This window comes from Cydia splendana, chromosome 21 (assembly GCF_910591565.1).
Source record: "Cydia splendana chromosome 21, ilCydSple1.2, whole genome shotgun sequence".
Classification (NCBI taxonomy): Eukaryota; Metazoa; Arthropoda; class Insecta; order Lepidoptera; family Tortricidae; genus Cydia; species Cydia splendana.
Window position 1 is genome coordinate 10,447,323 of NC_085980.1, and position 23,672 is coordinate 10,470,994.

The 23,672-nt window shown below is 37.8% G+C and overlaps 1 protein-coding gene across 4 annotated transcripts in view; it reads right to left on the reverse strand.

Moving 5' to 3' along the window:
- The window catches only part of LOC134801038 (casein kinase I-like), a 35,277-nt gene extending 12,031 nt beyond the window's left edge, over positions 1–23,246 (reverse strand). For 2 of the 4 annotated variants that reach the window (XM_063773554.1, XM_063773551.1), the window contains exons 1-6: positions 16,229–16,584; positions 14,310–14,416; positions 8,119–8,240; positions 7,417–7,611; positions 5,566–5,665; positions 861–963 (exon numbers count right to left, since the gene is read on the reverse strand). In XM_063773554.1, coding sequence (XP_063629624.1) covers positions 861–963; positions 5,566–5,665; positions 7,417–7,611; positions 8,119–8,240; positions 14,310–14,416; positions 16,229–16,360 — 759 coding nt within the window. In that variant the 5' untranslated portion in view covers positions 16,361–16,584. Of the gene's footprint in view, positions 1–860; positions 964–5,565; positions 5,666–7,416; positions 7,612–8,118; positions 8,241–14,309; positions 14,417–16,228; positions 16,585–19,466; positions 19,733–22,982 lie in introns of those variants that run through there. The other 2 variants (XM_063773552.1, XM_063773553.1) reach the window with 2 other exon arrangements.
- Positions 23,247–23,672: the final 426 nt, after the last annotated feature.

Genomic DNA, 23,672 nt, shown 5'->3' on the forward strand with positions numbered 1-23,672 from the left:
AAGCAACTTGTCCAATATTTTTTTGTCATACTACCTCTAGATATACTTACTTTTTTTAAGTCATTTAAAAACGTTCGAGTCAATTATTTAATCCTATTTGTCAGAACAAAACTAATTGTCGTTAAGAAAGACCTTCCACGATAGATAAAGCTAATCCAACACCCGCTGTACTGCGAAACCTTGTCGCATAACAACCGACCTTGGGCGCTCCAAAAACACACATTCGCGTCTTCAAATTGATTGTGTTGTGAAGATAGCTTTGCCAATTGTTTTCGAAAGGTTATCTCTAGTGTGAAGTCTTACGCCTTATTAAAAATATATTAACTCAAGGTCTTTTAACTTTTGAATGTTTATTTAAAACAGAAACTCAATTTAAAAGCATTGGATCAGTTTTTGGATGGTTTCTAGTTATCTATAATCTATATCTTATCTTTAAGAAAGTGCCTTATCTAGATTTATGCAGTACCTAACAGGAAAATAGTGAAGGAAGACGACCATAAATTTATATGAAGTTTATAACATTATTTGATGTAAGTATTACTTTTATTACAAACCTACCGAGTGATTGACTGTCTCAACAGAGCCCAAGCAAAAATTGAATGCAAAAATTCGTATTTTTGCCTACTTTGTGAACTGTACTATCATGTTTTTTTCCCACAATTCGCCATAATTTCTGGTTAAAGACATTTTATTTACTCAAAAGAAATGTTACATTTCACTGAATGAGTAGGTAGTTCACAATGTAAAGAAGTAGAAGTTAATTTAATCTTAGAATCCATGGAAGTCTGTTTCGATGTAAACGTGAATGTCTGTAGTCGGTCTTAGTCATTCTGTATGTAAGGTAAATAAAATAATGTTACCTTGCAAAGCACCTCCACGGGCGTGGACATCTTTTTCTCGCTGATTCGCTCGTACTTCTGTTTCTTGGTGATCGCTTTCAGGCCTTGCCACGGCAGCGAACCCCTGTCGAACAAAACAATGTTATAAAAATTGTTCATAAATACATATACAGGGTGATTCAGGAGACGTGAGCAGGACTTACACTGCGCATTTCGTAAATTATAAGCAACTGTTTCGTATCAGTATTAGTGAGGTTAACGTTAATTTTTTAGTCGTGTTGAAAAAAAAGTTATTAATTTATTTACGACATGTGACCATGCATGTAAATTAGTATACTAAACTACCGTTATTCTGTGTTAAATTGAATGTCATGACGGTCTGGTTACTTTAGAAAACTCGTATCTCACTCAAGTTTGACAGTTTATTTTCTTCGTAATCAAAATGCTATCATTACGGTTAAAGAGGTTTCATGTTTATTAATTGGGTCTTGTAGGGTGACCATGATTGTAGAGAATTAAATTTGCCCTCACCAAAAAGTTAAAAAATAGGAAAAAGTGTGGTTGTTTCACCTAAATACGACGGTGATCGATCAATTATCAGTTACTGAGGGTGCAGGCTTAGTCCTGCTCACGTCTCATGAATCACCCTGTATATTATATATAATTTGGGATATTTAAGTATTTATTCGTCTCCTAATATACGATGACACTTCACACTGTCCTTCTAAAATCACAAAACCATTCGTATCATAAAGCCTATTCTACTAACACGGACACAGCATTAAGTTTGCGAAGACTGCGAGGTCATCACACATTTGGTACCATTTTTTGGGGTTCCGTACACAAAGGGTAAAAACGGGACCCTATTACTAAGACTCCACTGTCCGTCTGTCCGTCGGTCTGTCACCAGGCTGTATCTCATGAGCCGTGATAGTAGAGATGATGTATTTCTGATGCCGCTATACCAACAAATACTAAAAAGTGCGGAACCCTCGGTGGGCGAGTCAGACTCGCACTTGTCCGGTTTTAGTACTTGATAAACCATCGCCCACACTGTTAACTGTACATCGGTGGACCTTATGCCTTTTGTAATATAGTCTCTAATCTAATACTGAGTAAAGCAAAACAATCAGAGCCATATAGTGAACCATGGCACGAGTCAGCTGCCGCGGTCAGGCGTGGCAGGAGAAAACCTCCCACCCCGCCGTCACCCGGCAGCCTCGCTCGCGGTCTGTGAATGGTTTGTGTTCATCATTTTGTTTTGCTTCAACGATTTTTTAACTAAGTTTTGTAGCAATGGTGTAAATCTGATCAGAATTCCGTCCGTCCGTCTGTCTGTCACCAGGCTGTATCTCATGAACCGTGATAGCTAGACAGTTAAAATTTTCACTGATGATGTATTTCTGTTGTCGCTATAACAACAAATAGGTACTAAAATATACGGAACACTCGGTGGGCGAGTCCGACTCGCACTTGTCCGGTTTTTTGTCAAATGCCATTGAGACATCTTATACCATTTTATACCACGACAGCCCACGGCTCATTTGTATCCTAAGAACTAATTTTCTGAAGATATTTTAATTTACATGAGTGTCATGTCATAAACGTGGACAGAACTGATTGAAGCGGTCGCGCTCCCATACAAAATTAGTACGGAAGATGTGAGGTGAACATGAGTTGACTCATATGCTCCATTTCGTATTTTCGTTTAGGTATTCTTTAGCCTTTTCAAAATAACCAATAAGTAGAAAACAACAAACGTTTCCATTTTTGTCGGCAAAACCCGTTTACGAGAACTATCGGAACCAGAAAACCGGTTTGATTTTCATCAATGAAGTAACATTAAAGATTCCAAAGTGATCATTAAACGGGCTCCCTCTGTAGTTTGAGGGATTTATCCCATTGTAACCATTGCCGTATTATTCCAAAACGTCGTTAATAAAGTTTGAACTAGATTACCCAAAATGCGTTTTAAAAATGAGGTCGGCGGAGGCTCTCGAGCGGCATTTTTTATTGACCCACAGACGATGTTAGCTCCTTTTTTTATTGATTTTTAAACTTGTTTTACATGCTTTTAAACAAACATCTTGCTTTCTGGTCTCAGTGCCTACTTGAGCAGGTCAACTCCGTCAACTATTTAGGTATATACTTAACCGTTTTTTTTTTCCAAATGTATTAAAATTTGTCTTTTTTCATTAATCCATTTAAACGCAAATGCCAAACAAAAATGATGTGCCTGACGTTGCAACCATTCAAGAAATCTAATTTTACGTCATTTTTATGAAGATGACATTTACTAACAAATAAGACTTATAGGACTGGGGACAAAATTGCTCCTCGATTAAGTTTTAGATGCAAACTTATGTCTTTGGCGTTGAAAAATACTTCTCTAGACGAAATAAAGACATTGTTGAGCGTCGTCGAAGGTTGGCGACGATATCGCAACTATTCCGATCACTTATCGAGGCGTGTCGATGTAGCGCGCATTAATTCCGTGTAACATTATATAAATACGTCAGAAGTGGGTCGACGACGTCACACTGTTACGATCCGGTATGCTTTGGGTATAAATAGCGTAAACGCCATGTTGAGGTGAAATGTTTCGGGTCGATTTGCAAATGATTTGGCGCCATTTGATGTATTACATTTCTTATGTTATTTTTTTTTGATCACATTACTCGATAACCTGTTTAAAAAATGTCCGTGAATCTGTGTTTATTTTTGTTGCATATATTATTTATTTAATAACTCGAAATATAACAGAAATAACTAAATTGCTTAAATTTGGGTCATACTAAAATTTCGGTTCTTTATTTGTGCCTAAAAAGTAAGAAATGAAGAATATTGGTGAAACAAATGTCTCAAACTTTAGTACAGCCTAAAAACTACATCGAATCCGCATATATAATTGGCATAGCCACAACAGTCCTGATTATCCTTAACTAAATTAACTGTCGAGAACATTGTAATAATAAGGTATCGCAACCAACATCTAACATTCACATTTCATATCACTGAACATGCCATGTGGGCGTTTCACCTTACCACATGGCGCTTACGTCCTAAACGCAATGTTAATCTATATCGAGTAGGTACGTGTCTCTAAAACCGTCTAGTGCGTGCCGTACTGAGAATAATGCTCGGTTTAGTCACGGTTTTCACAAGTGAATGGACGATGCTTGGTGGTTGCGAAGTTTGGATCGTATTATGACTGTTAGATTCGCGATGTTGACGAAATCTATCTAGGATCTGAAAGTTTCACTTCGATACTTCACTTTAATAGGAGATAAAATGGGATTCGATTTTGGAACTTTTAATAATGTAGGTAGTGTTCATTAAGTACAGTTAACGTCAAAGATATGTTTGCACCTTTGTACCTCACTCCTTTCCTTTGTAATAAGGCGAAGAATGTAAACCACCGACAATGTACGGTATCTAAGCTGTCTTTAAATATGTACTTTAACCATCAACTTTCAAACATTAAAAAAAAATATTACTCTTTAAAGCTAAAGCTACTAATTCCGTAAAAACTGTCGGTCCCACTTAGGAGTATTTAACTGAACATATCTCATTCTTGGAAACTTACTTTGATACGCGCCGCAGCCTCAGTTCTATCAAAAAACGCGTTGAAAATCGAAAATAGAACAGGTTTTTTGTGTCGTCCTTAACGGGGCGCGGTATCAATATCCTAGTAGAGATGAGTCACCGCGTGATCATGACTCACTGGTAAGGTGATGGAAACATTTGAATTGAAGACCAGTAAAATGGCGAGTGATTCCCTTTGTATTTATATTGACAACACTATTGTTTACATATGAAAAACACGTGTATATACACGTGGTTATGGAATTTGCCAAGTTATTCATACGTTTGTCATCGTAATCGTATAAAAACAGGCATATTTGTATTACCTATAGCATTTGAATAGTAGCATTCGAATAGTAGCATCCAACATAACCTAAACTCATATTGTCTGGAACTAGACTTGTTTTCTTTCTTATGCTTCCGCATTCTTATTATACTATGTAATTCTTACTATACTATGTAGTGCACAATAAATAGAAACAAGTGTTGAAAGATGCTCGAACAAAACAACTTATGCCATGTGTATATGTTTGAACAAAGTTGGCTCAAGTTCAAGTATTGCATGAGTAATCTTATATCACTCATTCATACACACGTCGGTTTTACATCGGAACACAGACTTTAGACTGCAAATTTGCTTGGCTATGATGAGTTTCAGTTGTAACTTGGCGGAATGGAAAAGTAAGACGAATAACTTACAAGATCAACCGAAGTATTTTAGTTGGTAGGTTAGTTTGCTATTATTCAGAAATACCTATTTTGTCCAAATTGTTAGCTTTAAGATCGTTCTTGAGATGCTTGTAAATTCCGCCATGTGTACGATTTTGAAAACTGAAATTAAACTTTGTAAATGCTATGGTCTCACTCTTGAAAATTTGACATATCACTTAGCGGAATTTACAAGCGCAAAAACGAATTATGTATTTCTGTTTGGACACTCTTAGGACCCTTGTGATGTTAATTAATGGATTAACGAGTTTTTAAATCGATCCCATCGATGTCCAAAATCAATGTACATTTACCGACAAAAAAATATTTACATCGTTATTTCCAATAATTTATTTCAATCTTAAGATTCTTGCGATTAAACTTTCGACGTCACCCTGTAAAACGAAAAACTCGTATAAAAACTAGCACTCACCTATTGAAATACATAAGTACGTAGCCGAGTGACTCCATGTCGTCCCGCCGCGACTGTTCGATGCCGAGATGGGCGTTGATCGACGCGTACCGAGCCGTCCCTGAAACCGTACAAACTTTACTAACAACTCTTGGGAAATTTTACTGTTAGGGAAATTTGGTTTACACGTTTTTAGACCGATGTTGGCGAAGCAATGTTGAAATCGAGTTTTGCAATTTAGGTTTAGGAAATCCTTTGTTAGGGATTATTTTTAGAGGTTGTGTAAAGACTACAGTAAAATATAACCCCCTCAATTAGTTACTTTATTAGTGAGACCCCTACTCGTGAACTACATACCATGTTATACAACATTTCAGTCAGAAGTCAATGTCAAGATTTATTGTAGCTAACAATAGGAACTGAGAATAGTAAAACTGTCAATAACTCCATAGCTCTTGTGAATCGACCTATACTTAGAACATCATCGTTACATCGCATGTTACCGCAGTCTTTTTACTCCTCCAATTTAAGTGAATGAGTATTTGTAAACTTATAAAAAGCTATCGCTGAAAGTCACGCGTCATTATGAATCGATCTATTTAGTAAAGCCTTCCTCGTTACCATGGCGACGGGGCGGACACGCAACGTAACGATTTGTTGCTATTGGGGCCATAAGGGGCTGCGATCATGCCATTTCTTAGTCATGGAAGTGGGGGAAGCTAAGGGTTGTCAGTTTATGTGTATACCTATATTTACGTTAACGTTATGTTTATTTTGAAATGGTTCCTGCCCACGGTGAACAATTTGAAATGATTAATGACATTTTATTGTAAATTGTGTCGCGTATGATTAACTAACAGTGACAGGCTGTGCCTGAAAGGGTATGACTTATTTAGCTATGGCACAGAGCGAAGGTAGTTATTTGACATGTATTAATTTAAAAAATGGGTTTGGTAAACAATGATCATTCCATAATTCTGTCTGGCTGACATACAACACTTCATAGACAACACTTTATTTAGGTAAAAAGAAACTTTTTTATCAATCATTAGCATCCTGCCCTATTTGGACAACAGCCCATGTTTACTTCAACTAAAATCAACTGTTACAACAAATACATAAATAAACAAATAATATCTGGGACACCGAGCTTTGCTCGGAAAACATAAAAAATCAAAAATGCTCGTTTTCCTAGAGATAAGACCTAGCTAGATCGATTTTTCACCCCCAAAAATCTCCATATAGCAAATTTAATCGAAATCGTTAGAGCCGTTTCCGACATCCCCGAAATATATAATATATTATATAAATAAATATACAAGAATTGCTCGTTTAAAGGTGTAAGATACCTATGGTGACCGTGATTTGTCTTATCTGATCCATCCAATAGGTGGGTATCAGATGGACTAAGTAAAATTCGCGAGGCCGCAATGGCAGCCGATGCCCATCAGGAAGTTGATAGTTATCACAGTGCGGCTAGGTGTCATGTTGGCTTATCATTCAACAAGTGTAACCCTCACCGGTAAGGTTCTTGTCCTCGCGGCAGGAGATGTGCGCGCAGGAGCGCAGGTCGCGGAACTTCTTGGCGAGGCCGAAGTCGATCATGTACAGCTTGTTGCAGTGTCGGCCGATGCCCATCAGGAAGTTGTCTGGTTTGATATCATGTTGGCTTATCATTAACAAGTGTGACACTCACCCGGTAAGGTTCTTTTCCTCGCGGTAGGAGATGTGCGCGCGGGAGCGCAGGTCGCGAACTTCTTTGCGAGGCCGAAGTCGATCATGTACAGCTTGTTGCAATGGCGGCCGATGCCCATCAGGAAGTTGCCTGGTTTGATATCATGTTGGCTTATCATTAACAAGTGTGACACTCACCGGTAAGGTTCTTGTCCTCGCGGTAGGAGATGTGCGCGCGGGAGCGCAGGTCGCGGAACTTCTTTGCGAGGCCGAAGTCGATCATGTACAGCTTGTTGCAGTGGCGGCCGATGCCCATCAGGAAGTTGTCCGGCTTGATGTCGCGGTGGATGAAGCACTTGCAGTGTATGAACTCCACGCGGCCAAGCATTTGGTCTGTTGATGTGAAAAGAAATTACTAACATGCCTAAAATGAACGTGAGTGGGAACAATCCCACGCAAATCGACCGCCAACTTTGTAAGCAGGGTCACTGCCAACTAGGCTAATTATGTCATAAAACTAACGTTCAAACCAAAAGCAGATTCATTTGTATTTATTTTGGTTTTGTTAAAAATGTTTGGAGGGAAGATAATTATATCTAAAAAAAACTAAAATAAATACAAAAAAATAATAATTTTAAAACGTAGATTTTTTATCCATACCTACTATCTTAATTAAATTGAATAGATTGTTTTATTATCAATTTATAGTACCTACCAATACACAGACGGCAACTATGCCAACACAGACAACATTGGTCTCTCTTTGTCTACATTTTTCATTTTTCACACAAAAAAATAATCTTTATCACATAAGCAATTTATTGACGTGCAAATTGGTTTAGGTAAAAAAAACCATGGAAGTTCACAAAACACAACGATATAATAATATATTATACAAACCTGCCAGCATGAGCACAGTCTTGATGGTGAACTGGCGCGAGCAGAAGTTGAACAGATCCTCGAGGGACGGACCCAGCAGGTCCATCACGAGGATGTTGTGGTCTTTCTCGTAGCCGTACCATCTGAAACAAAACACATAGTTAGACTATTCAAGCAAGAATCATCTATTATGGCTTTTTTTATGGCAAACTACATTTCATACAAGCGTATTGTGTTACAAATAAAAATGTAATGAGAAAAGGTGTATAGTTTACCACGAAATGGTCCCGCTTCAGCATAATGCTATCCCTAAAGTCAGCGCTGATCTGCCGGCGAGACCATTTGTGGGCCACGATCGCAACCGTACAACACGGACTTATTATTAATCTGAACGCGTCCGTTTGGCGATTGCGATCAGATATTAAGACTAAACCTTGATTCCTAGTAGATTGAAACTAGAGTGGTTTAACCTCTTGTTAGTGTATGATAACATTGATAACTATGATAAGGATCCCGAGCAAGTTTTTTTAGACATCTTTGTGTAATTTTTTTCGAAGTTTTCTGCTATACAACAACATATGAAAGGTTAATAGTGAATGGTGGTTTTCATGGTGAAACATTTGTAACAGCAGTACCTTCAATCCATCCTTGTAAGTGCACTTTAAACATTAAACCACAAGAATATGTAATAATTTAAAAAAATGCTAAGATGATGGATACTTCATCAACAAAGTACTATATTATTCATATACGGAATGAAGTACTATCATTCTGATAAGTTTTTTCCAGTAAAAAGAGTAAATCAATTAAAAAACTAAGATCAAATTAATGACCATAGCAAAAACAATTTTACTATGGTATCTTAGGCAGAATTGTTTACAGCCATGGTAAGTAATTTGCCGAAAAATGCATAATCAGTACAATTATATTGATTATGATTATGCACAAGTGGCCTTCATAATTTCCCATGCAGATTTTGAAAGTTAACCTAACCTTGGCACATTTATATACATTGTCAAGATTTTATTTTATCATAGTTTGATTAGCAAATAATCTTGTTATGACAATTTATCAGGATAAAAGAATATTTAAAATAACTACTTTATTTACAGACTAGTAATTTTCTCATTCTACTATCAATTGATCATCAATGTAGCATATACAGCAGCGGTCGGCAACCTTTTAGCAGCCAAGGGCCACATAGTAGTTAACGAAGTTGCCGCGGGCCGCACTTTGTTAATATGTGTGACTTTATCAGACAATGTCGTTTGACAATATTACATACAGAATGGCCAGGGGGGCTCGCGGGCCGCAAGTGAGGTTCGCGATGCGGCCCGCGGCCCGCCTGTTGCCGACCACTGATATACAGGATGGTTTTACCTAACAATACTGTTACCATCACAAGGATATTTCAAGTTTTAATTACCACAAATTGTATTGACTTAATGGGGTTACCCTATCTTATGTTTAATAACAAAAATGATTCAAGTATACCTTTAAAACTGAACAAAATCATCATCTAATTAGTCAAGTTAATAGTATGATATTTATGATACTAATGGCCCAGCAATTTATGATACTATTCATAATATTACTAATATACTAATAGCTATAACTAATGACCTGTGCTTGATAACCTACTTGATAGCACAGGAGAATATTGTTTAGAAAGTTCCATTATTGGGTGAATAATTAAACATATTATGTTTGTTGTATTTATATGGGACTGTTATTGTTTTCATTTAAATAGACTTGTTCTGATGAACTTATTTCATATCAAAATAATTGTCATCTGACTGACTACGTATTTATTATGATAATATTAAAGTAAACAATACTTACAACAAAAAACCGGGCAAGTGCGAGTCGGACTCGCGCACAAAGGGTTACGTACCATAATGCAAAAAAACGGCAAAAAAAAAAACGGTCACCCATCCAAGTACTGACCCCGCCCAACGTTGCTTGACTTCGGTCAAAAATCACGTTTGTTGTATGGGAGCCCCACATAAATCTATATTTTATTCTGTTTTTAGTATTTGTTGTTATAGCGGCAACAGAAATACATCATCTGTGAAAATTTCAACTGTCTAGCTATCACGGTTCGTGAGATACAGCCTGGTGACAGACAGACAGACAGACAGACGGACGGACGGACGGACGGACGGACTTACGGACGGACGGACTTACGGACGGACGGACGGACTTACGGACGGACGGACGGACGGACGGACAGCGGAGTCTTAGTAATAGGGTCCCGTTTTACCCTTCGGGTACGGAACCCTAAAAACGGATTGTACACACACGCAACCCTTATGCTAAATTAAAAATCTTATTTTGTGATGCCATGGCAGGCGTGGCTCACTCCGCGATTTCGTCGCTTTGCTACTGGTAGCTAAAAGTACATCCGTTCCACACCAATTTTGGTGGCTAGCCATAAGCCGCGTGTGGCGCTGTCGCCACCTAGCGGCCATATCTGTCCTGATCGTAACAGACGCGTTTTGTTAGAGAGTGAGTCTTCTGTACCTAGTACTATTATTTATTCTGTGGTAATTTTACAAACAGAATTAGACAATCATTGGGTAACATATATACAAATTAGGGATGTACCGACTAGTCGGGAAAGCCGACTATCCGGCCTCATTTGTAGTCAGCGATTAGTCGGCGACTAGTCGGCAAAAATGGCCGATTAGTCGGCACTTTATAAGTGCCAGAAAAACAGGGCAAAAAGAAATAAACTGCAAATATTTACCATAAGCTTTTCACCTATTTCATCCAAATTCCTATTTAGGGTGCTTACGAAAACTTTTGTTCGAATTATTGACCGTGTGGTCGCATTATGTTCGATTGTCCGGTTATCGTATGAAATATAGCCTAAGGGTTTTTTTTATATATTTTATTTTATTTTTTAGCGTTACTATAATATGATTGTTGATTGTTGATGAATAGCGCGACGAAAGGTGTAAAACGATTTTTAAGTGCATCTGACCCGAACTTATATGAAACTAATTATCTGGCCGACTAGCCGACTAGTCGACCGACTAATCGGCCATCCGAGCGCCGATTAGTCGGCTAGTCGGCCAAACCAATAGTCGGTACATCACTAATACAAATATGTAGATAGTTTCCCAACCCCACCCCACCTTAGTTTCAGTCATGGGTCATAACAAAGGTAATGTTAATCACATTCACATTAAATGTTCTTTTTAGGGTTCCATACCTAAATGGTAAAAACGGGACCCTATTACTAAGCCTGCACTGTCCGTCTGTCTGTCTGTCTGTCACCAGGCTGTATCTCATAAACCGTGATAGACAGGCGAAATTTTCACAGATGATGTATTTCTGTTGCCGCTATAACAACAAATACTAAAAACAGAAAAATAAATATTCAAGTTGGGCTCCCATACAACACACATGATTTTTTGATAATGGTACGGAACCCTTCGTGCAAGAGTCCAACTCACACTTGGCCTTTTTATTAATAATAAAAAAAATCTGTAGATAAGTGATTTTGTGCAATAAAATATTTTATTTAAATTTATTACTTAAAAAAAAACGATTTTTAAACAAGCAGATACGTCTGCGAGCAATATTCCAAATTTTATATTAACAGAATAAATGTAAAAAGTTACGCTTCCAATAATAATAATTACATAGTTCTGGGGGCAGTCACCATCAGCCCCGATGACGTCAGTTGTGCCATCCGCACGGCCCAGAACTGGAAAAGTCCTGGGCCGGATGGATTGCACAACTTCTGGCTAAAGTGGTTCCGATGCTCGCACTCGCGCTTGGCAGCACAATTTCAACAAGCCCTCGAGCTTGGTTCTCTCCCACCTTCCTTAACAACTGGTGTCACCTTTCTGCTCTATAAGTCCGGTAGTACCACGGAAGCGAAGAACTACAGACCCATTACATGCTTGCCTACACTCTACAAGCTCCTTACATCCATTTTGAGAGCAAAAATCAACGCGCACATTATCGCAAACAATATTCTGGCTTCCGCTCAAAATGGATGTCGGGTTGGGTCCCGTGGTACTAAAGAGCTCCTCCTCATAGACATGACCATTTGCCAACAAATCCGGCGGCACAAGGGGGCCCTCTCAGCCGCTTGGATTGACTACAAGAAGGCCTATGATTCGGTGCCTCATTCATGGTTGGGGAGGGTCTTAGAGCTGTATAAAGTTGATGCAGCTTTGAGAGCCTTCCTAAGCGCGTGTATGAGACAGTGGACCACAGTCCTTCGTCAACCAGGAGGCGGAGATGACCGCCCTGGCCCGCAGGATTTTATAAGGATTAAGCGAGGAATCTTTCAGGGCGACAGTCTGAGTCCCCTGTGGTTCTGCCTAGCTTTGAATCCCCTCAGCACCCTGCTGAAGGATTTGGGACTAGGTTGCCGGCTTCGGAGAGAGGGTGTAGTCATTTCTCACCTTCTGTACATGGATGACCTCAAATTATTTGCACCAAATAGCCAAGACTTGTTGGAGCTACTGAAAACCACGGAAGTCTTCAGTAGTGCCATCCACATGGAGTTTGGTGTCGATAAATGTGCGGTTATGCATGTACAGCGGGGGAAGGTTGTAAATTCAACAAATTTACAACTCTCTGAGACAATGTCTTTCAGATCTATCTCTGAATCAGAAACCTATAAATACCTTGGTATGTCACAGTCGTTGGGTATTGAGGACGAGGGTATTAGACGGTCGGTGAAGGAGCGCTTTTTCAGTCGCCTCACAAAAGTCCTTAACAGTCTTTTGTCAGGAGGCAACAAAGTGCGCGCCTTCAACGCCTGGGTAATGCCCCTACTCACATACTCCTTTGGCATACTAAGGTGGACTCAGACCGAGCTGGACGCCCTGGATCGGAGGGTCCGGTCACTGCTCACCACACATCGCATGCTACACCCACGCTCGTCAGTTATGAGATTGTACATCCCACGGAAGTGTGGAGGCCGAGGCTTCCTAAACGCCAAGGATCTCCACAACCGCGAGGTTTACAATCTCAGGAATTATTTCCTTAACAACGAGTGTGGGATGCATCGTGATGTGGTGGCAGTAGACAGGAACCTCACGCCGCTCTCCTTGGCAAACGAGAACTGGCGCAAACCTGTGGTACTAAGTACTGCGGATCGCAAGGCGGCATGGGAGAGTAAGGTGCTACACGGGCGGTACTACAAGGCCCTCACGGGACCCGATGTGGACCTGCTCGCGTCGGTGAACTGGTTACGATTCGGGGACCTCTTCGGAGAAACCGAGGGTTTTGCCTGTGCAATTGCGGACGAAGTGATGATGACGAACAACTATCGGAAATATATCCTGAAGGACGGTACGGTCGACATTTGTCGGGCATGCCGCCGTCCCGGAGAGTCACTCAGGCATATCATTTCCGGTTGTTCTCATCTTGCTAACGGCGAGTACTTGCACAGACATAATCTCGTAGCCAGAATTATTCACCAGCAACTTGCTCTTCTATATGGCCTTGTGGACCGCGAAGTACCGTACTACAAGTACTTACCTGCGCCTGTTCTCGAGAATGGTCATGCCACGCTCTATTGGGATCGATCTATCATCACAGACAGGACTATTGTAGCCAATAAGCCTGACATTGTGATAATAGATCGATCGCAACGTCGGGCCGTGCTCGTTGACATCACCATCCCCCATGATGAGAATCTCGTGAAGGCCGAGAAGGACAAGTCCAGTAAGTACCTAGACTTGGCTCACGAGATAACCGCCATGTGGGATGTTGATTCGACGATCATTGTCCCGATAGTCGTTTCAGTGAACGGTCTAATAGCGAAGAGTCTCGACCAACATCTTGAGAGACTCTCGCTAGGTGGTTGGATCAAGGGTCAGATGCAGAAGGCGGTGATCTTGGACACGGCGCGGATAGTCCGCCGGTTCCTCTCTCTGCAGCCCTGACCACCGGTAGCTTGGGCCTTGCCCCGCTGCTGGCGGTACCCTAGGTTAGGTTTTTTATAATGTGTTTATATGTTTTTTTTTTTTATCGTTTTGTAAGTGTTTTTATATTTTACTTTTATATTCATATTATAAAAACCCTAACTTAAGACGAAAAATAAATAAAGAGAATTACATAGTTCAATTGGTTAAGAGCAACGCACGGATTGTGGAGGTTGCGGGTTCAAGTCCTGCCGGAAGCATAACTTTTCCATTTTTTTCCTTTATTAATATAAAAAATTACTTAAAAAGTCAACTTACCTTATGTGTGGTATCCCGATGCCCCCTTGGAGCATCTTATACACTCTACTCTCATAGAGGAGTTGGGGGTGCCGCGCCTTTATAGATTCTACCTTCACTGCTACCTCCTACAACAAACAAGACATCATTTTAGTTTTATTATCTATTTTAAACTTTATTGCACATAAAAAAAAGAGTACAACAGGCGGACTTAGTGCCACTGTAGGCATTCTCTACCAGTCAACCAGAGGGCAAAATTGAAGTGTCTAGCACCCACCTTGACAGTGAGAAATAAACAAACTTTTGAGTGACGTAAAATTTGTACATAAATGTAATTTTTTTACTTCTAGTATATAAATTATAAAACAAACAGATTTGTCATTAAGTGTTAAACCATAATATTAAATCAAAACAACATTATTTATGCCACTTTGGTACAGATGAATAGAAATTATAAAAATGGCATGTTTTATTTTACACATGGTTTCTAAATTGACACTTCATTGCCTATGAACAAAAAATTGCCAAGACCAAATGCAATTTAGATTTGTTAAAATAAATATTTATAATATTTACCACTGCATTTGGTAATAATATTATTGATTTAGCCCATTAAGACTCAATCAGTGCACTTAATAGTCCCCGAAAAGTAGAATTGGCACAAATGAGTTAAAGTAGGGAACTGCATTTTGTTGTAACAATTCTACCACATCTACTCTAGCCCCCTACAGTACAAAACAGGCCAAGACAAATGCATTTTGATATGCCAAAATAGAATGGAAGACCTTTTATTGGCTTCTAGGTGGCTAAAGGTTATTTAATTAAACATCAAATTAAAACATTTTAAAAACAAATCCACCACCTCATGGTGGTGATATAATGAACTTAAATATGATGGTAGAATTAACTTTTACCTTTTATTATACTAATAGACAATCTAGACCTAAACATTAACTAATAAAATAAAACCTAATCAAATTGAAAATTTAACAAAAAGAAGCACAAGTGAGATTAGATCCTTTTCATAAAGGTACATCTGAGTAACAAACATGTTTTGCTTCTATTCTTAAAGGCCCATAAACTGGTTTTGAACCGTGACAGATGTTAGTGACAGGACACAAGCAATTATTAAACCAATCGTCCATGGAAACAGGAACTTACTAGCCATAAAACCTGATCAAGGATGTTCACTAAGTTAATAAATAAATGTATGAAGAATCAGAATCACCTAGGAGGTATGTAAAAATTGGAAATTTATCAGTGCTGATAATTGAGGGGTTAAGAAAATGGGTTTCCCTGTTGATATGATTAATGGCAGTAATTACTTTGAGTACAAATAGTTACGTATGAACGAATGACCTACAAAAACCCTACTGCTACAGCCATAAACAAGTCAGGTTTTTCACACTGATAACGATTTAATGCTGAAAATACCTAAACAGTCTGAAATATTTTGGAAACAAGGTCATTCTTATGCAGATTCTGACCCAATTCACGTGTAAACTATGATTGTGGCTTGTGCAATACCAACTCTAAACTAAACCTACGGCTGGCTTTCGTATTGCGATATGTAACATGCCAAAACATGTTCCTTGGATGACTAATGTGGACAAATTCACTAAAATAATGAGAGAAACTACGATTATAAAGATGATCGTGTTACTAACACAGTCATTTTTGATGACAAAGGACGTTTACAGGTTTCGATCGAGGCTCTGGGCATATTGTGGTAGCACAATTAAGTTACGTAAATCAACCACGGACGACACAGCTGTAAAGCACATACGACAACAGTGTGTCATCAAACACCCAGTAAATACGCCAAGAATACGCCCTACCCGCCATCTTCAAGAACAAATCCCCGAAATACTAACAGCCTGACATAAAAGTTAGCCATGTACGAAGGACATAAAATAATTATTATAAACACGGAAATTTACCTCTCCATCGTTGATATTTATTGCTAAAAATATGTCTCCGAAGCTTCCACCTCCGATTTTGCGGACGACGTTGTATTTATTAGCTATAATTACATGTTTCCTGGCTATCAACATGCGTTCGAAGGTAGCCATTTTCTTTTGCCTTCATCACTCGTCGTCACTAAATTTATAAAACATCCATCACACCGAGCAGATTTGTCACAACACTTGTGTAATTTAGGGTTTGTAACTATTAAAAAACACAATACGACGTAGAAATACTAAGGAAAACTGCATAAAATCATTTTAAATCGAAGTCTAGAGACAATGTCGTCAGCCTATCTACCGTGACGTCACAATGGCAGTGATGCCAGCTACAAGAGAAGCAAAAAATCTACCTGGATTAGGATTGTTGCCATATCAACAATATAAAAAACCTACCACTTCTCGTAGATTTCAGCTGATTTTTCGAAAATATACCATTTTATGATATTATATAAATTATCTTTTACTTCTTGAATAAAAAAAATTACCTTTGCAAATTTCGTTGAATATCATTTGCTGAATGTACATAAAAATCATTCATCTCTTTCTAGCAAAAAACGGAGTGCGAGTGGGACAAATGATTTATTTTGTCAATAGCTAACTGAACGGTATCAGTACGAAGGTATCGTCTTGGGTCGTCCCATTCGTTTTTCGTCAAGTTCTTAAATTAGTCCTATTCTGCTTTCGTCACTCATTCGACATTCGTCACAATCGTCGGTGGCTTTCAATGTAGAATGAGTGACGAAAGCACAATAGGACTAATTTAAGAACTTGAGGAAAAACTAATCGGACGACCCAAGACGATACCAGTACGCATGATGCTACTAGTACGTATACTGCATCTGCAAGTGATGAGTCAAACAGACCTAATGACGTTTTTGTGCTAATATTAGCATTTATTTTTTCAACGAACGGGAAACGCTTATCACATTTTTATCAACATAGGTATACAGATAAATATGATAAGGTAGAAGATGTCAATAACTCTATAATGAACATCATTTTCAAATGGTAGAAATGTGGAGATTATTACTGTAAAAGCAAGATACCTCACGAAAGTAGGTCACAGATCTACTGAAGCATTGTAAAACGGTTTTTTTCTCAGAAATAGCTAGAATAGCAGGTACCTAAGCATTCCTAGTTGTAGTTTGTTTTAACTACAATGGTGGCAAACAAGCATACTATCACATGATAGTAAGCAAACACTAATAGATGGGTCAGAGGATTGTACTACCTATTACCTACAGTCTGATGATCCAACTGTTATCTTTTTATACACCGTTTAAGAGATAATGACAATTCTTGTGAAAATTTGTTTCTGTAATAACAATAACTCAGTGAAAACACCTTTTTGCTGTGACCTGGTTTAGACATACCTACTGACAGACATTAAAGTGTTAAAGAAAACTAGCAAAAATTATCTGTATTATGTATACCTAAAAATTAAAAAAAAATTTAGTCTGATTTAAAAAAAAAAACTTAGTATGACATTTTAGTCTCTAAATGCGGTCAAGAATACACCTATAAAATCTGTCGGGTTATTCAATCCCATGGTGTATACATAAAATGTATAAATGGAAATTTAAAATTTTATTTGTTTATATATGTCACCGTAAAATTGTAAATACTCGTCAGTTTATAATATCGCTAGTTAAATTATAAACTGACGGTAGGGAGATTACAATCTAACCTATGTTAGATTGTAAACTAACAGGTTCACAATCTTACAGTGTCATATACATTAAATAAAAATTAAATTACAATGTCATCAACATACCTGGGATAACTCGGGGCATCTATACGAAAGTGATGTAGCAAAATATTTTATTGACAAAAAAATATATCGATGTTACTGTCAACATCTAAATTATTCAAATTTTATTCGATATAAATAAATATTACGTATTTTCTCCTCATTTTTAAATAAAAAAATAAACAAATTAAAACGTGTAATTATATGTTTATTTTAAAATAGTTTTCATAATATACAATCAATATTTTTTCCATATTCGTTGGTATTAATGATTGCCGTCTAGGTGAAAATATCCACTTTATAGTAATCGAGAATGTTCAATGAGCACATGTATTAATTTAATTATATTGACAACTTTTTTATCGATATCAAATCCCTAGAACTTGCCCCGAGTTATCCCAGGTATGGTCATCAAGTTCTGACTGAAATGACTAGTGCTTACTATTATTGTTATACTTATTTTTATTTTTTTTTTAAATCATTTATTTACATACAATATATAGTGGTACTACTAAACGAAATTAATATACGTTATACTTATTATTTTCAAATGTTGTTTTTCTGTTGTATTTTATTGTAATTGTATTTTATGTGCATTTCAAACACAATCTTGTATTGTTGATCAATAAATATGATATGATATGATTCTGAATGAAAATGATAAATTAAAAGGTGCCTCATACTCTTCAGAAACACAAGCATACCAATAAAAGTCAAATTAAATATCTGTTTAAGAAGTTAACACACGTTGATTGATTCAACAAGTCATTTCATTTAACTATGTCCAAGAAGTTTACAAATTCATTTAAAAACCTATATGCAAATTCAGTTGACAATGTTCATATTTAATTTGTTACCAAACGGCTCAACAAGTCACTTCATGTAGTATTACGGTATTAGTAACCTTCTAGACAATTATAGGCAATAATTAAAGAACCATAAAGTCACTGATCAATAAATTGACAACCTTCAATTACTTTGTCATGGTAAGATTTTCTAAGATTCAAGTACCTACCTACTTTGTCATGGTAAGATTTTCTAAGATTCAAGTACCTACCTTACCTTACCTTAGAACACATCAAATGCCTGTTACAAGTGATAACATTGTATTGCAAGACAGTTTTTGTTCTTTCCCCGAGACATTGAGAAAGTTTATCTCACGCTTCTGTATATAAATCGCATACTGTAGGTAGAAGCAGAAAGTATGCAAATGACAATAGAAAAGTAAATTCATCAACGTATGGCCATTCGAGTGGTCACATGAGCACTTGTAACTAATTATCGTCAGTAAAATATGACACCTGCAAAGTAACATTATTTTGTTTTCAATGCTTTTGCTAACACAGGCTTCCTATACCCCCCCCCTCCAACTATGCCAAGGTAAACGCTGATACATGACGCGTGGAAGCACTAAAACATATCTCAAAGTATCCTCTAAACATATAGATTAGATTAATATACCTCGCCATTTGAGATGTTGATCGCCAAATATATGTCACCAAATGATCCACCACCGATTCTTCTCACGACCTTATATTTTCCAGTAATCAATATTTCCTTCCTTGAGACCATGAAAGACATCTTGAAGGTGTTTTTAGTTTTTCACGGTTATAGCACAATATTTATATTTCGAATTCACAAAATTACGCAATGTCGCAATAAAAACAATGATAGAATTCCGAGCTACATTTTACGATACTGTGACGGAATCCATAGATGAATGGACGTCGCGGTACGATCTGAATACAATCTCGTGCCGTCGGCAAAATTATTGATTCTGAACTGCTAACTTCGAAAATGTAAATAAAGTGTAAATATGTACAAAAAAGAAAAAAATAATGCAAGAAAATGTTAAATATACTTAATTTAACAATAATATGCTTGAATTCAAGCCTTAACTTTCAATAACCAATACATTTCTTGTTGATTTATCATGGAAAAAGGTTAGTCCATTTTAAAAGAAATTGATTGAAGTTTCTGAACGTGCCAGTTCAATAATGTTGCCAGTACGAAGTGACCTAGTTAATTTCTTTTTGGTAGAAATTATGCTTTCTTTCGGAATAAAAAAGAATATAATTTAAACTCACGCAGCGAGGGTTCTGAGACTTTCGAGAACCTGAAGGCCTACCGCGAACCACGTTCGACGTGTTGTCTCCCTGTCACCCTTATGTACGAATTTACAAGTGCGACAGAGAGGCTACAAGTCGAACGTGGTTCGCGGTCCTCTGAGCTAGAATATATATTATTTGTTATAAAAGAGCGTGAAGTGGTTATTTACCACTCGCGCTAATATTGAAAGTTAAAAAGGCCTTTCTCAATAAAAAATGAATGAACTTTCTAGTCCACATAGGTACCTAGTTCATGAAATAATGGCAAACTAAAGTGCCAATTTTGTTTTAACGCTCCTGAAAAATTCACTTTCTTCTCATCCAACCGTATACCGTATGGAACTTATATTTAGATATAGGCTTTACCCCTAAACTTTAGAACATTGCATGAAATTCATATCATTTTTCAAAACTCAAAAAAAAAGGAATGTTCAATGAAAAAAAACTGTGCATTAATTGCCTCAATAATGTACCTAAACTATTCGTAATTATTGTCTGAAGGCAAGCTACTTTATTAGTAGTAAATCATAAAGCTTTTACATATAGGAAGCGTGCATGAACTATAGGGGGCAGCACAGGAACCCTCCGTTTATTGGCGCAAAGTGCACAAGTGCACAAGATGGCAGAACCTACAATGCACAAGGTACGCGAACTGTATGTAGAGGGCAGCTCTTGCTTTGGTGTGAAGTGTCAATGTATAGTTTGTTTCCTATTCAGATCACAAGATGGCAGACTTTCCAATGCGCAGCCCATATAGCTGAATTGTCTCTGATATGCTCCTAAGAGCATGGTGTCCTCATGGTACCAAATGTATATGGCCAGAACGGATATCAGTTCTAGGTTCTAGTTATAGAAAGTCCAGTACCAGGAGCATATCCTGGTGAGTGTTATGCACACCTTGTAATATACACAGATAAACAATATCACAGAATAAGTAATAGTACTACCATACAGAAAGGACACTTCCTACAAAACCGAAGTTTGACAGCGGTTCAGGTTCGAATTATGATATCCCTTTCTAACTTATGGCACTATCCCTTTCGACTATTTAGGGTTGTCAAAATTCAAGTAATTATCTTATCTGTGGTCGTGCACGCAAAGGGACGTCAAGTTGTGTCAACCCTAATAATTGCTCAGAGCAATGGCAGCAATGCTGAGTCTAACGGAACCAGGCGTGGCTCACTCCGCGATTTCGTCGCTTTGCTACAGGTAGCTAAAAGTACATGGGTTCCACACCAATTTTGGTGGCTAGCCATAAGCCGCGCGTGGCGCTGTCGCCACCTAGCGGCCATATCTGTCCTGATCGTAACAGACGCGTTTTGTTAGAGAGTGAGTCTTCTGTACCTAGTACTATTATTTATTCTGTGACGGAACCGAGTTTGCCCGAAGTCAGGAGTGTCTCCCCACTGACAATATTAGAAACCTCTTAGAGTTAGACCAAGCTAAGTTGGCAGCAATTTTGTTAGCCCAGACTGTGCAAGTGTTATTATCATAAATCATAAATCATTTATTTTTCGTGATAAACTTAGTGTACATACAAAAGTAAAATTAAATGCTACAAACATAATTACAAATTGTTTACCACGAAATGGGCTCGCCTCAGCATAATGCTGACCCGAGAGTCGGCGCTGGTCTTCCGGCGAGTCCATTTTGGTGGGCCACGAACGCAGCTGTACGGCACGGCCTCGTAGAACTGAACGCAACCACTTGCGGCTTAAATAACACTTGCACAGTGTGGGCTGTCAAAATCACTGCCAAATTAGCTTGATCTAACTCTACAAACCTTGTTAAATTTTGTTTATCAAACAATAAGAAATGTCAAAATGAATGTTGTTTATGAATAATGCCAGTAATGACCCAAGATAGTAGATTTTGGGTTGGTTTTTGTTTCTTTACCCTGTCTTTACCTTCTTGATTGTATCCTATAAAAGGGTTATGACAATCATGAATGACTGTGGACCACTGCTAATCTAAGCCTCAGCCCAGGCACGTCTACACTGGCCGTTTTGTGCGCGAGGACATTGCCTCGCGCGTATGTTCGCTCTGTGTGGACCTGGCTATTAACAAATAAGTAAACTTAGATTACCCACTCCAGACAAACGTTTTCTTTATAACTATATCTAAGCCTTCCTCAAGAATCACTCTATTGATAGGTGAAAACCGCATGATTTTGTTCAGTAGTTTTGAGTTTATGGGGAACATAGAGACATACAGAGGTGGCGGAGGACTTAACTGTTTAATAAGGTTTAGTAAAGTTAAATTAGACACTTGGCGCCATCTGGGGTCAAGTAGCAGTACTGATAGTTCCACTACTTGACACTAGATGTCGACTATGAAATAACGCGCGTTTTGGTAAGAAAACTGATGTAAGGAGTTACCACTCTTTCTTTACTTATATTACTCTATGGTTTTTACTAACTTTCACTCTTACCTTAAGGCAAAACATCTGATTCACATAAAATAACTAGAATAAATATTGTTAAAGGGCACTTACTAACTACTATATCTACATATTTAACTTTGGCTAATGTATACACAGTTGTGGCCTTCTAATGATCCTCAAAAGAAACAAAACAAAAATTCACTGTCATAATTTCATACAAATCAATAAGAATATCAGAAAATAATAAGACCCTGACTCCTTGATGTTCAAAATGTTATTTGCAGTGAAGCATTGCTTTGTTTGCTACGCAGTAGGTATCTATGACCTCTATCTCGCCGTTAGGTGCGTCTGTACCCCCAATTATACCTGAATCCTTGACTAAACTAAAAATCTAGGTTACATTTTGACAACTGTGCGAATCGAAAATCGGTTTCACAATGGGGTGCATTTCACAAATATTTTAACTGAAATATGAACTGTACTTACCTGTCCATCTCCTACAGCTACCGCCAAATAGATATCTCCGAAGGATCCTCCGCCTATGCGTCTTATAACTCGGTACCGATCGTCAATAAAAAGTTCTTTTTTGAAAGACAGCATCTGCTGAAACGTTGGCATTGTGACAATTTTATTGTTCAACTAAGATAAACTAACTTTACTAAGACTAACACGACTCGAATTCACACTAAAACTATTATTTTAAACACGCTAACATTTCCATTTATTTTGAAATTATTTACTAATGAAAATGAACTGAAAATAATGACAGATGGACAGATGATACAACGGTTAACCGACCGCATCAAATACGTCACTTTCAGATTTCTGAGTGGCGCTAGTATCTACGCGAACTACTGTAGTGCGAGTGAGAAGTCGGATTAGTGTACCTTTGAGTCTATTATTGTTGGGTACTTTTGCAGTAAAAAATATGTTTGAGTCAATCTTAAAACAGTCAAACATTTTTAGTGAATAATTGCCAATATGATTGGAAATTGGGTTGGCATAATGGAGCAGGATGGCATTTTAATAGCGACCGCACCATACAATTAAATTGACAATTTCATTAGATTGTGCGAAAAATTTACCCGTCTGGTCGCGATATTTATGTCACATTTAAATAAGTACATTGCTAGAGCTGACCTGGTGGCTTAGCACGGTCGCGTTTTTATCCCTTGT